The following is a 15,157-nucleotide window of genomic DNA, read 5'->3' as shown; positions in this document are numbered from 1 at the left end:
AGCACATCCGGATATATGCCCAATATCTAGAATACTGCAATCACAGTAGAATGGAAGCTTGGTGCGATAAAGTCCTGAGTTAGTTTACGTGTTTGCTTACAACCTAGTAATTGCTGTTTTTGAAATGACTAATTGGATTTAAGCTTCAAATGGCACATCAAGAATTTTTTTTGGGGGGGGGGGGGGGAGAAAACTTTTGTGAAAACATTTCGTTAAGATGTGAATGGAAAAATAAAATAAAACCTTATATAAGAAATTAAATTGCTTCATCACTTTCTCAGGAAGCCTGATGACTGGATGCTAAAGATTACAACTAATTCCACTGAACCTAGTGAAATTAGTGAGTAAACATGTGAGTGAAATTAGTGAGTAAAAAAGGACTTGTACTCCTTTTAAAACAAGGGTGATGCATATCAGTGGGAACTTAATTGAATGAATTTAGTAGAGAGTTCAGTCAGATTGTTTAAAGATAGATGATGATGATGCTTTGTTAAGGTAGTGATGCTGCTTTGCCTCCTGTGACACATTAAATACTGTTTTCTCTATAGAATCTTACAATTTTGTATTTTATATTTCATTTCATTATTAATGGAAAATAGGTCTCTTTTACAGAATGATCAATGAACTGCACAAAAGTATACCTGTTCATGTGAGCAAACCAACTGACTGAAAGGATACATACCTGAAAATGTTTGCATGGTCTGAATTCATTGCCTTATGATGATGGAGACATGCCAGATAGATAGATAAAGATAGACATGATAGTATACCTTCCTGAGACTGTGCAGGGAATAATGTTACAAGTCAGGGGGCACTTTAATGGCCTCTGTTTGAAGAGCCTAGTGTTAATAAAGCTTGGAGGTATGTACCAAGGCATGGCACATATATTGGGTTGGTTAGGACCAGTTCACCTATTCACAAACCCTCTTTCATCTCTGGCTTTCAATCCACCCTCCCACTCTTAATGCAGTGTGAGCTTTGTTGGTTGCTTCATTGCACATTACAAATTTTCCTTTAACTGATTTTTTTTGCCTATCTCACACTCTGTGATATTTTATTGACTGGATAAGGGTGGTATCTATAAATAGGTTGTCACTGGCACGTACTGGAGTGTGGGGGGAATATAAGAGCTTGGTGTATATCTTGACACCTTTTTGTTGACGGGTGGGCTCTGGAATGGCTTTTCTAGGTCCTGGGACCTGGGGGGTTGTGAAGGAGACTGCCCTTGGCTCTAATCTCATGGTTTGCTCCTCCGACAAACTTCAGCTACTTTGAGCCTCCTTGTGGAGAGAAAAAGCAGGGTATTAATAAACACAAACATAGTAAGAATAATAACGGTGGGAGGGTTCCCCTTATAGAAAATGACCATCTGAAGCAAGCAACTCATATCACTGAATTCCCCTTGAGTTCAGGTGTTTCACCCAGGGAGAGTTGAGGCGTTGGTCATGGGTGGACACCTAGCCTCAGTAAGTTGCCCCCTCCCCCATTTTTTGTTCATCCCCAGGTACAACTCACTTAAATAGGCTATAGGTCAAATAAAACATTTTATGGTAGGTTAACATCATATATACACATATTCCTCTTGGATTGAAACAAGAATGTGAAAACATACTTCACTTTATTGTCTTCCAGGCATGAATGGCAACAATTAATTTGTATTCTTGATTCCTGAAACATGTCTGATGTGAACTTTGAACAGTGAAGAAAACACTTCCAAGAATTACATAAGATGGTCAGTAAAACTTCAAAAGGTAAGAGTTTTATTCCGTTCCCATGATGACATTGGATGCAGAAGTTAAGCACTTTCATTTCTGGCCAATCTGGTATCATCTCTGACCAATTGTATAACTTTTCATTTGTGTTTTAAACAGAGCTTCATTTTCTTAATGGAAAGTTTTGTATCCTTGTATTTTATTTAATTCAAAGACATGATGTTGCATTGTAAATCCCGCCCCTTGTCTTTCCTCATTTCAATCGAATATCATATAAGCTGTGATGCCTTCACACCAAAACAAATTATAATCTCTTTTTGTGTGTGTTCACATTTTATTTTGGAAAACAGGTGCTTAAAAATTTTAGATAAAAAAAAACCAAAATTCTAAAAAAAGAAAAAGGAGGAAAAAGGAAAAAAATCACATTATTTACAAAGATATCAGAAGTGGCTTAGCCATGCAAAACAAAAGACTTTGGTTTTATCCCCCTTTAAACTTTGGTTTAAACATAGACCATGATTATTATTTTGTTCCCTTGCCAAATAAAGCCTTAACCCATGTGGAGAGGACTTTTAACAGGGTTGTTTTGTCATATTTTATACAGTATTGAATTTCTAGGACATGTCATATATTTCATCCATGCCAATACACTACAGGAAGCTTTTATTTAAGACATCAGTCACTATTGCCCAGACATTTAACATTTTACAAATGTACAACAGTGTTTCCCCCCGTAAGTGGCAAATACATTTCACAAGTTCCACCTCCATTTGCCTTGCACTTAACTCCCCACAATCTTCTGGTTTTCCTGACTCATAAATCTGTAAACAGAAATCTGATGCTTATTCTAATAACATCTTCCTGCCGTTATCAAAACTATCTATTACATTCTCTCAGATGCTAGTCTTCTGCTAAAAGAGGAAACATTGCTAAATACTGCTGTCTATTCGCCCTGATCTATCCAAATGTTTCTTTTTAGGCTAACCTTCTAAAAAATTCTCAAGCATAAAACAGGTTTATAAAGTTACAATCTTGAATGTAACTAAAGATACATAGATTTCATTTCATCGTTACACTTTCATGTACTTTTCGATAAATTATGTACCAGTTAAAAACACTAAAATTATCTCAAGGTGCAATATCTGTAGTGTAGTTAACAAAAACGCACACACACAAAAATATATATTCTATTTTGTGGAAAAATGCAGCTTTGATATGACCACTTCAAAAAAAAAAAATACACAAATCTCCAATTCTGATTTTTTTTCAAAATCAAAAAGAAAGATAATTTTTAAGGCAGTGGATAACAAAAATATTTCAGAACTAATTCTTAATTTCAGTCATTCACACTATATATCATGGAATTGCAAGAACAATTAGTTCCCAGAATGCTATCAATAAAAAGATTTTTCTGTCTAAAAAAAGACTTATTAGTAGACATCTGTATACATGACAACATGAATCTTGCTTAATACCTGATTCTACTTCTGGCAATTATATACAGGTCATTTATAGGTGATTGGGATTTTTGTTATTTATGAACTATTTAATTTGCTCTCCCTTTTAACAGATGCATTCCTCTCCCCTTTTAAGTGTGTTTGAAAAACAGAGAAAGAACTGTCTCATTTTCCAATAAGGCAATCTTATAAATTAAATACTTGCTGTGCAAAGTAGGAGCTTTACTGATAGCAATCAGAAATAGAAATGTACCTCTGGAAGGGGTGCGGAAACCAATGGAAATAAAAACATTACAGTATACATCAGATTACCAGCGACTCCCAGAACAAAGCCTTACAGTGTATAAAAATAGCTACGTAAAAAATTTACATAAAGGCAAACCAAAAGAAATCTTCAGTGCAGACATTTACAAAAAAAATATATATTCAAAACGGAACACAAATTTGTGACCTATCATCATGGCTGCTGCCAAAATTAGTTTTGCTGATATTTTGGAAAGCTTGAGATAATTGTGTCAATTCTGTTGAAAACTTGATAGAATGGTCTGTGTAAATACTTGAACCACGAATAGCCGTCACATCTTCATATATATCTTAAATACAATCCATGTTCATGCTTCAGTTGGTCTATGTTTATTCTCTGAAAATAAGGAATGGGAGGTCAGTTGGGAAATAATCTAGCACATGATAAAGTTGATACACTATAGTGAATGTGTCAGTTTTTTCATAGAATATGGATTTCACATCAGTAAGCAAAGAGTTGTCATTTATGAATTAACAAAATATTTGGAAATGGTAGATTCTGAAGATTATAATTAGGAGTTCCTTGCTGTAAACACGAGTTGAGTCAGAAAGCAGACCATGCCATCCTTAAAAGTGAAAACACGAGCAAACAAGTGAATCCTATTTGAAAATACAACAGTGACGAGAAATATACCGAAGACACTATTTTGTAAGAATGTGAGAAATTTCTGCCAAAACTATTAAATGTTTTCTTCTCTTTCCAAGGGCTAAATTAGACCCTTTAAAATTATCTGTGAGAAGTTCATGAGACAGTGTGACTTGTTGGAAAAGATGATACTATTTGGTATAATGCCCTTCAAAAGTATTGATACTCTGTTTGGGAGCTTTCATATACACCACTGCAAAACCTGCGTATCAAATGTGTTCTAATCAAGCTGTAAGGGGGGGGGGGATAACTTTTGAGGGTAGGGAACGAATCAATACAATCTGAAATGATATTCTGAATTGGTCTGATTTAAGCAAATGAGAAGTTCTGTTCAGGCATTTATCTGGATGGCATAAGTCTTGCCCCTCAACATTCCCTTTGTACAATTAATGTGAAGGTCTGAAGAAGTCTCTGTAACCCCATAAGTTTAGAACAGCTACAAAATGCTCATTAGAACGTAGTAACTACATTCAGCTCTGATCCATGCACGAGGGTCTAACTCACATCCAAGTGATGGGAGATGTTGTGGGAGGGGACATGGATGGCACATCATTCCCGGTTTTAGCTCTATGCATGTTCTGGCAAATGATGAGGCTTCATGGTATCCAAAGGAGCCACAAAAATATAAGGAAGTTTCGACCTTCTCTTACTGTCTCTGTAACCTCCTATGTCTTACCCCTCAAGTTACTATGTAGATCATGAATCTATGCTGGTCTTGTTGCCTGTCATTTAGTTTTCTTAGGTGTTCTTAAGGCCTCTTGGCTGTCTGCTTTTCCTGAGTTCCTGGTTTTATCTTTTCTGAAGTCTTGGTCTCAGTGGCTGACTTGTCAGCAATGCTGAGTTAGCCAAAATTCTCTTTTGGAAGTCATATTTTCATATCTGAATCCTAATTGTAAGGAACAAGGATTTGAAAACTCTTTATTTCTTTGTTTTGCTTGCATATGTAAGGATTTTAGAAAGTAAAGTAAATGAACCCTGTTTCCTAGTGGCAGCAGAATCAACAAGACCAGATAAATTCAACAGTTCCCTGTATATTGCTTCTTTTATTATCCTTAAGTAAGATTCATTCACATTAAGGCTTCTTGTTAAAATTTTGTATTTGCAAAAATTGCAAAAATTCGTAGAACAACTCCAAAGAACAAAAAATGAACTACTTTAGGTAGAAGCAAGGACCAGTTCAAAGAAATGTTCAAAATACTACTGGGGTGTTATGTTTAGCTAACAGTTTCCTCCCATTCAACTTCTGCACAAGCATAGGAGCTCAATTTTCCTTGCTGCCAAGCTTTGCTCAGCTCCTCCTCCTTCTCATCATCTCATAACAACCTATCGGTAGGTTTGCTGATTTCAACTGGGAATGAAGGTGAAGTAGCTGCGCTAGCAACAGCAGAATGTCACTGTGTCATCATGTCACTGTGCAGAATGTCAGAATGTCATCATGTCATCATGTCACAGCAGAATGTCATCATGTCACTGTGACACATATGAGTATGGCTTCCATCTCCTCTGCTCGCCCTGTTGATGAAGCTGTTTTCCTATCATTTCAGTATCCTATAAAAAATGTGATTTTTGGTTGGCTTGATCTCTTTAACATAAGGGAACTCTTCCCAGTTTGATTCCTAAGGACAAGCTTTGGAAGATTAAAAATGTATATAGAACATTAGTCTACCATCACAGTTACATTTCTTTTATGCTTATTAAACATCATTAGCTGATGAAGAAACTTGCAAACTCTTAAAGCTATCGTGGGATATTGTGTACCTTCTTGGTGGCTTAATAATAACCACAATATGGACTTTTAACTATAGCAAATACCTTGGTCATTGGAAATGCATGAATTTGAATGTAATAAAATCAGAATATCAGATTGGGAAGGAACCATATATATGTAAGCTTCATAAGAAAGAGCTTGTGTTGTTTCTGGGAATGCTGTAGCACTAATGTATTTTAAAGACTATAGTGAAGCTAGTCTCACAATGTCTGAAAGCAGGGTCTATGATGTTCTATTAGTAATTGCTTCTCTCATAGCCAGGTAGAAACCATTCTTCAAATACACCCTTCATATACAGGCAGAGATCCTCCATCAAGACACAGAATGCAATGTTCTGTCCAATTTCATGTCTGCTGCCCTGTGTATAACTTTTTCTTATAGGCAGCAAGGAGGTATTTCCTAGCCGTTCCCCATCGAATACCTCTTCTCCACAGCTTTCTATCACCAGGGAAAGGTCAATGCCACCCCTTATCTGTGGAGAGGAGGGAGTGGGGACCAAGTAAAATAATGAGTGAAAAACTGCCTCATCTTTGCTCAGACAGAAAGTAACAGAGAGTGTGCTCACAGAAGGATTATTTTGCTTTGGAGCTATACTGTCTGAGCGGCTTTCTCCTTCCACCCCTCCCCTCTAGTAGGAGCAACAGCAGGTTTTCCTTGAGAGCTGTGTGGGGGTGTTTGTGTGTGTGCATAGTTGGATATTGTACAAAGGGCTATAAAATAACACCTTGCACGCACGTACATGAGCAAATGTCACTAACAGAATTCTGGCCATAGTATAGTACTCCTAAAGCATAGTTCTCCTTAGCAATCATAGAAAAACACAACAAGCAATTGAAAAAGCTGCAGAAGGCATTCAAAACAAAGAGCAGATGCAATTTTCTTAACTTCTCATTCAGAGACTACTCTTCAAAGCAATCCAGAGAACAAAATCCATTTCAATTTTATTCCAAGGACAGAAAGGTTATATGAGACAGTTGTTTACACATACCTAGAATGGTGACTGACTTATTCTCCCTCTCAAGCTTCAGATTTGTGATTGTTTTCTTCTAACTTTTTATTTTCTTCTATATTTCCAAGGTCTTTATCTACATGTTTTGAGGCTGACCTAAAATGGAAACAAAAATATAGTGATACCTTACTTTGCCCTTGCCTTTTGATGTAATCAATCATTTGGAGCAATAAAACACTCATTTTTTTTCTCTCTTCAAAGGAGGATTTTTACAGTTCAGCTATCATTCTGCCCCCCACCCGGTCAGAGCAACCTTAGCTCAGTACACTCTATAATAGTATCTGTATAAACTAAGTGCAATTCAGTTTGACATATCCTTCATTCATTTATACATTTACACATCAATGAGCTATGTCAGTCTGTACTTCTTCACAAAAATTCATTAGCCAGATTTTATGAAAACCTGAGGGATATTAATGCTAACATCCAAAGTGTTAAGACACAATTATCAATACAGCAATCCCTTTGGTGCATAACGGTAACAATTCCCCTTTTGTAGCTTTCTGGTTTTGCTAGAGGACAATTTAAGGTGTGTGTGTGGATATAAGGTGTGTCCGCAGAAGCTGCAATATATGCGCGTGGATGCTTCTGGGGACACACTCTACCATCTGCACAAAGCTTTATGTGGCTTGATCATAAAGCAAAAGGAGGGCTTTCTTTTCTCAAGACCAAAGATGCAATGGTTCCTTTATAATAATGGTCAAAATTATCAATTATTATTATCAAAATCTCTGTCTTTCAAGTGTCAATGTCCCTGACTGTTGCCTTGAGTAGCCTATGGGCTAACAAAGGTGGTATACAAATACAGCAAATAAATAAATACATAAAGAAAATCCTGCATGAGGAGATTGAATATAGCATCCTGTCAAAGTCTCCTCTTCTGCAGGATTGACATTACTCTTACAGGCTCCAACAATTTCACCTGTAGTGAATGGAGAAAGGCAAGAAATACATGATTTTGTCTCTGTAACTAGATGCACAATAATAAAGGCATCTTCTAGAATTTTGTGAGTGTCATCTAGAGGTCTTAGATGTTGTGTGTTCAGCTATAGGGAAGTAGAGCTAGACTTCTTAGTTGCCCTGATCATCATATAACAGGGGAGGAGAGGGCTGGAGGAAAATAAGTCTCCTGGAGATCATTGCATGAGAGAGGTGGTGAATTTCTTCCTTTGTAATGAACATATAAAAAGATATAATCTGGTATTATGTAAATGTATGTTATGTAAGTGTTTGTCATTAACAGGATTCAAGTCATTGTTATGTTACTCTACATTCACAAAACATCTTCACCAGGGGGCTGGGCGAGATGGCCTTTGTGGTCTCTTCCAATTCTAGGATTCTATGATTCTAGGCAGTAAGCAAGCTGAACTTGCTAGTAAGTATGCACAGGATTCCAGTTAAGAGTACAGTGTTACTACTATTATTTGGGGCCTTTTGCCACCTTCAGCCTTTTTTTTTCCTCTGGAGATAATCACTTTCTAGAAGGATTAAACTCAAATGCTTCCAAAAAAGTGAATGTCATGCTGTTGTTTATAGCTACTGTTGACATGTCAAAGCTTCTCCTACTGGAGTTAGAAGAGGGGCAACAAAATATCTGTCTTTCAAATGTCAATGTATCTGACTGTCACAAAAATCTATGTCCATGAACTCCCTTAATTTTGTTCAAAAACGGGAAGTCATAATGCTTGTTTTTATATAGAGATAGACCTATGGACTGAATGAAGACCTCAAGCAGGTTTCCACAAGGCCATATTAAAGTTTGTGGTGGAGAAGGTTTCGCAGTATGCTAAGGTATTGCTGTGATAAAAACATCTCAATCCTATGTATGGGTGTAAGCCCTATTGCTGGGTCTTACTTCTGAATAGACATACACAGGACTGCTGTTTTTGGATTTAAGATGTAAATCTGCAAATCCATGTAAGCAATACTAATCAAATTCTACGGCAATTTCGCAGTCTCCATAGAAATAGTAATGCTCTTTGAGATTTTCTTTCTGGTAAAAAAAGAGCTAGGCATCACTTTTCCCTTAACCCATACTATTTATCTATGCTTCACTGTATTTGTCTCATGAGAACATGAAGCAGATGTTTGTCATTATATTCATTTTTTGCCCACAGGTTTCCCATGGACAACAGGTTGGCCATTATGTGGATATAATGTTGGACCAGATTGTGGGTAGGCAAGGCATAGTCCTGGAGTCTGAAGTATCTTCATGTGATCCTCTACTCCTCAAACCCTTCAAGCTGCCCCATTTTTTGGCAAAAGAGAGAGAGAGAGAGAGAGGGAGGGAGGGAGGGAGGGAAAGCAGATAAATCAAAAGGAGAAAGCTAGCCTATAGGAGTAGCAATTCATTTTACTGTTTGGTTTTTGGCAGCCTGTGCGACCCCTGAAGTACTCTGTACCAAAATACCCCCCCCCCCAACTACAGCTGTCTGCACTTGAAATAGATGTTTAGTCTGAACCAGTTGGGTTCTTCTTTATATTCTCAACATTGTAGGTGAAAGCCAATGCATGGGGTAAAATATATTATACACACTATTCAGACTGTGGTTGAATAGAACAGTGATTCTGTCTAATAAACCATTCAAACCTTATTGAGTGCTGCCTTTAATATTTATTGTTAACAATCAGGTTTTTCTTTATAACACATTCCTGATCTCATTAACTCTCCTGGCTTCACATTACTAATCTAATGAATTATCTCAGTTGAATACATCTATCTATGTCTTTCTTACTCAAGTAAAACTCTCTCAAGCCATTCTCAATTTGATCCATTTTTTCTGTTCGGATCTAACACCACTACTGATTCCTCTGCTCAAGATGGGATCAACTGTAAGAACACATTAGATAATTTGGTGGCTGTTGTGGTGGTGGCAGGCTCTTTATGAGGGAAAAGATAATGCCCCTATTTTGCCACTTTTTAGTTGCAACCTCGGTAACTACCATATTCTGTGTTGATAATAAGCTCTTACACTGGAAATGCCGGTGTTTTCCTCAAGTTATTTATTTTGTTACTACACTGGGTTGTCTCTAATTAGTTGTTATTGCCAGATTGAGAATTCCGTCTCTGGAAGTTGAATTAATTGTTAATGTCATTGCCCTGTCATCCCCAATAACAAGCATAAAACTGTTAATGTTATATGAAAGTATATATTAATACAGAAGCTTGGGGAAAGATGTTGTGAGATTTTAAGTTTAAAAAGGCAGAAAAAATGAGTCATACATAGGAAATGAAGGAATAAAATAAAAGTAGATGTTAAAATGGTGATATTTCTGTTATATTAAAAGTGCTCTGTAAACCACCTACATGCTCAGAGGAATGGGTCTGTGATACACTGCTAAAATTAACAACTTTTTCATAAATTGTGTAAAAATTAATCATGCATTACTTCATGACAAAACAGAGAGAAAACTGTAATAGAAATCAAAAGGCCAAAAGGAAGAATTTTAAATTTGTTGCCAAGATACATCGATTGGATGGTGACACCAATCTGTTTTAAGAAGATTATTACAGAGAGGGCATTCCTGATTGAGAAAGAACAAAGGGAAATGTTATAAAAAATATTTGTAATCGGAAGCATTATGTGTTTTTGGGAACGACAACAACAGAAAAGAACTTTTGAAGATAAGAGATAGTTTAATATAAGTATATTACTAATATTGAATGATCCAAATGAAAAAGATTTGTAAAGAAATAGAATGTGTGATAGTAACACAGATAAGTAATAAATAAATACAGCTAGCCTTCCACATGTTTTAATACTTAATGGTCAATATTTTAATATATTTTTATAATCTTGTTGGTTTACTTAATGTTAATTGTTTGTACTGCGATTGTTTGTTTGTTGGCATCTAATGATTGCCAGTCGTAAGCCACCCTGAGTCATAAGCCACCCGGGGGTTGAGAAGGACGGGATATAGATGTTCAAAATAAATAAATAATAAATTTGCAGTTTTAACTTTTTTGGATGTGATTAATTGCGGTTTTGATTATGTTAATATGTGTTCAACGTCTTAAGCTAAATTTTGGCTTATTCTTGAAGGTAGGAATTATTATTATTATTGCCCAAGACCTAAAACGTATCTCTATGATGCAGATATCCAACATTACTCATAGTACCATCTCTGTGAAAAAGATGGCTTTTTATTATATATTTAATCTGAAATTTCCAATGCCTAATGACTTCATTTTTGTTTTTCCGAACAGCTAATCCTTTATGCTCTTCAATCTATTTGAAATTATGTATATATATTCACTTGAATGGGGTTTGAATAGGTAAACATGTGTAAGAGGTCCACAACTTAAGGTTTCAATGTAGATGACCATGATCAAACATAAAAAACAATTTCAACTCAACAACTCTAACATAAAAAGAAAAAAACTTGTGAGCCAAGGACTGAGAATATCCACCTTATATAGTAGCCAGCTAAGAACACCTAAGGGCTGATTAGAGTTTGGATAGGCAATGGCTAAGGCACTCTTAAGGAAAAACACAACTTCTCTGAAAAATGAATGAACATTATATCTGATGAACCAAAAGGTTAGTTGGCTTTTTCAAATTAATTTAAAAAGTGAAAAGAGAAACTTTTCACTTATTAATTTTATAAGGTCTTGTTTCTCTTAGTGAAAAAAAAAAGCAATTAAACACCAATAATGCAAAGTGAATAAGTCTGAGAATTTTCTCGGCATTTTGTCATAAAAAATAGCTGCACTTCTGGTTTTCAACCATGTTGTATGCCTTTTATTTCATTACTTCTGGAAATCTCTTGAACTACATCCTGTTCTGATATAACCACTTCCAGCTCCTTATAGCTGGACACAGTATTGTATTTAGTTGATTTTTTTCCTCAAGTGCAGTCCCAAAAACAAAAATGGATTTTTCCATTCAAAACATTAAGTTATTTTGGTGTTCTAAAACAACCACAAACATCAACATTCTACAAAAGGTGCTCGCTGAAAACAAGCACATCTAAAATATTCTTCACTTTTGCTAGCTGTGAAAACATTCTCTTACATAAAACATCTTTTTTTTTTTTACTTGAGACTTAGGCCCCTTCTGCACTGCCATATAAAGCTGTCTAACAATGGTACTGCAATATGGGAGTCTACTCTGATTATATAATGCAGTTTGAAATGGCATTAAATGGCAGTGTAGATGGGGCCTGTAAACTTTTAACACACACACACACACACACACACACACACACAAGCAAACAGACAGAAAGACAGACAGACATGGCAGAGATAGGCCTTTAAACTCTCATTCAGAGAGAATAATTTAACATAGTTTTAAATATATATATATATACACATCCCAAGCTTCTTGAAGTTGTATTAGGAATTAAGGCCAATTAAGGGGTGTTATGTCCATTTTTCTCCAGTTCACCTATAAAAATAATGGCCAAGATCCCACACCACATTCAGAAGTATGAATGATCTAAGAAATTAGCCCCTGAAACCCACCTTAAACTCAAGTAACTGCAGTGTGTGCAAGTGGGGCACACCTGCATTGCTAGCCCTTCCCTTCCCCAAGTCACAGGGCAATGAGCTCCCTCACATCCCCTGGAGTTTAAAGTAGGTTCTGGGGATATCTATGATCATCACGCTAGTGCAACAATTGTGAATATACAGCATATCCGAAAATGGAACAGATCTGTAACTCTAGGTTATAAATCTGTAACCCCAATGTAAAATGCCAGCCACCATGTTTTGATGGATACGTAGAAAATCTCAGTATCCTTTTAGGGCATTATATCAAGTTCTTGTTACAGGGGTATGACAAGACAATAGAAATTCTACAAATCACAACACACATAAAGAAGTAACTTTCTTGCCTCGGGAGGGTTTGAATGTTCTGTGCTGCCTCCTTCTCAGACTCTCCGTTGACATCCCTTTGGGGACAGAGATTATATGAATAATAGTTCAAAAACTGCTTGAGAGGGGTAGCCTATGTGGATATCAAATTTTGTGATTGAGGAGTGTGTCAGGAAGGATTTAAAAAATCAACACTACTTGCATTTCTTTGGGCATTAATTTGCTGTGAAACTCTTATTTTGTTAAATATGGTCTCACAGTTTGCCCAGAAAACAGAAACAATGATTAATACTAAGAGACAATTTCATGATGAAAATAGAAGACTGCCTACAGTGATAATTCAGCTGATTAGGTTTTATTCAGAAGTGACAGGTATAGCAATTATCCATAATTTAACAACAAATAAATTACGCAGAACCCAACATAATCTAACTAATATGTATTAGCTTGATTATCTTCTTTAAACATCTTGAATTATATGATCTCAATCTTTAAAAACAGTATTTAGTATTCATCGTAATAGGATAGCAGTGGGTTTTTACCAATGAATGCTATTGTACCAACTGTGGTAAAACAGCACAGAAATCTATATTTATCTTAAGGAACCTCACAAGTTGCTAAAATGAAGGGGAAAGGGGGAACAAGTTGCTAAAATGAAGGGGAAAGGGGGAATTAAAATAGGTGGGAGACGAAGGGAGAATGCACAATCAAGTAACTTCCGCCCATAGGCAAGAGATCATGGCATAGAGATTAACACAATCTTTAACTCTTGTAAATAGTGGAACCATAGACAAATTTCTGACAAAGTTGTCCAGATCTGGATTACAGTGATACTCTAGAGCTTAATTCTATCATCCAGATATGATGAACTACAATTCATAGCCTCTGTAACACCACAATAACATGGTGGTTCTGGTATTTCCATCAGAACTTCCTAGTAATGAGTAACATGTGCCTTGTGGTATTTGGATTGCTACTGCAAAGCTCCAAATTGTCTGCATGTTCTCCAGCATCAGTTGAGCTACTAGAGAAATTCATTCGGAGTTTAGGAATGAAGTGTTATCAGCATGTTATCTTTATGTCTGTAACAGAGTTTGGAAGCAGTAATGGAGGATAGTGGGATATGGAAAGCTGTCTTAAAATGATTCTGCGAAGGCTGAGATGGTTGAAATTTAATGGATGGCAAGATGTACTGGCTCTACAAGCAACATCTCCCTTGTAAGTCATTACTAAAATAAAACATTTGTGAAAGTTGACATTATGATAGCCAGTTGAGGCCTTTTCTAAGCAGATGACATCAGAATTCCCTTTTCACTTGTACTAAAAGCAGTCATGTGAATTTTGAATGTATAGAACATTTTTAATAGGTTCCATTAAGAAATTTTATAGTGGGACCCTTATTGTTATTATTTCTTGAGAGGAGGACTGACGTCCATGTTTGGAGAAGCCTGCTCTAAAGCCTTCTATCAATATGTGAAGATCAGGCATAGGACTATCAAGCATGGTCTCTCTCCATTTTTTGCTGTGACTCAACACAAAATCATCTCTGGGAAAAGGTTGGTGCTGTTTACGTTCAACCAACTCAGTATTCAGACCCAAAGGTGTGACAAAAGAAGTTATAACAGATGGGCTCTTTGCAAGAAAACTCAAAATCTTCACACCTCTCCAAGCAATATTCCTGCATCTAAGGCAAGGCAGAACACTGCTAGATTTGCACTTATAACCTACTTAAATAACCGGGATGAGATATTCCTAATTTCCCTCCCTTTTCTCATTGATGACAAACTTGAAAGATACAGGAAATTGAGACAGACTCAAGTTGAGACATGCTTTTTCAGTCCCGCATTAAAAAGTGTAATTTAAAAAGTCTTCTTTAATCCCCAACCTTTCTGTAAATACTTGTGTACATTTTAGTAAAACATTAATCTGCAAAAAACCTGGTTAACTTATCTATGGGTGAAATACTGTATTTTAACTTTATTTTTTTTTAAAGAAACCATCTTTTTTTCTGAGTAGAGCAGTCCATCTTAGAAAAACCTATAGGAAACACTGACCTCTCCTACTTTCTTTGGAGTGGCAGGGATGAAGCGTTGAGAATGTAGAGGAGGTTGGTGCTTCTTTAAGGTTTTCTTGTGATATACTATTTGCCTTTTTTCACTGTACTCAGGCAAGGGGATGGTTCCATTTTTGATAAGGATTAATGCTCATCAAAAAAGTAGTGATCACTTCTCTAAGAACAGTGGTAAAAGGCCTTTCTGAATGCAGGGGCAGGAAACTGATATTGGTATTGGCATCTAGGAGTGGCTGGCTCCTCTCTGCAGAATGACCCTCAACATCCACAGATCATATTATAATTGATAATTTTGGCCCCTGTCCTCGATTAACATATATGTTGACTTACACATGAATATAAACAGTACTTGGAATAAATGAAAGTGTTTCATGCA

The 15,157-nt window shown here is 36.2% G+C and overlaps 1 protein-coding gene across 1 annotated transcript in view; it reads right to left on the bottom strand.

Annotated features, from left to right (window-relative positions):
- Positions 1 to 1,601: 1,601 nt before the first annotated feature.
- Positions 1,602 to 15,157, bottom strand: part of ALCAM (activated leukocyte cell adhesion molecule) — a 185,830-nt gene continuing 172,274 nt past the window's right edge. The window contains exons 15-16 of the mRNA XM_060770681.2: positions 6,875 to 6,991; positions 1,602 to 3,809 (exon numbers count right to left, since the gene is read on the bottom strand). Of these exons, the coding sequence (XP_060626664.2) occupies positions 6,904 to 6,991 (88 nt within the window). The 3' untranslated portion in view covers positions 1,602 to 3,809; positions 6,875 to 6,903. The remainder of the gene's footprint in view (positions 3,810 to 6,874; positions 6,992 to 15,157) is intronic.

The sequence above is a fragment of the Anolis sagrei genome, chromosome 3 (assembly GCF_037176765.1).
Source record: "Anolis sagrei isolate rAnoSag1 chromosome 3, rAnoSag1.mat, whole genome shotgun sequence".
Taxonomy (NCBI): Eukaryota; Metazoa; Chordata; class Lepidosauria; order Squamata; family Dactyloidae; genus Anolis; species Anolis sagrei.
This window is presented reverse-complemented; position numbering and strand designations above follow the sequence as displayed.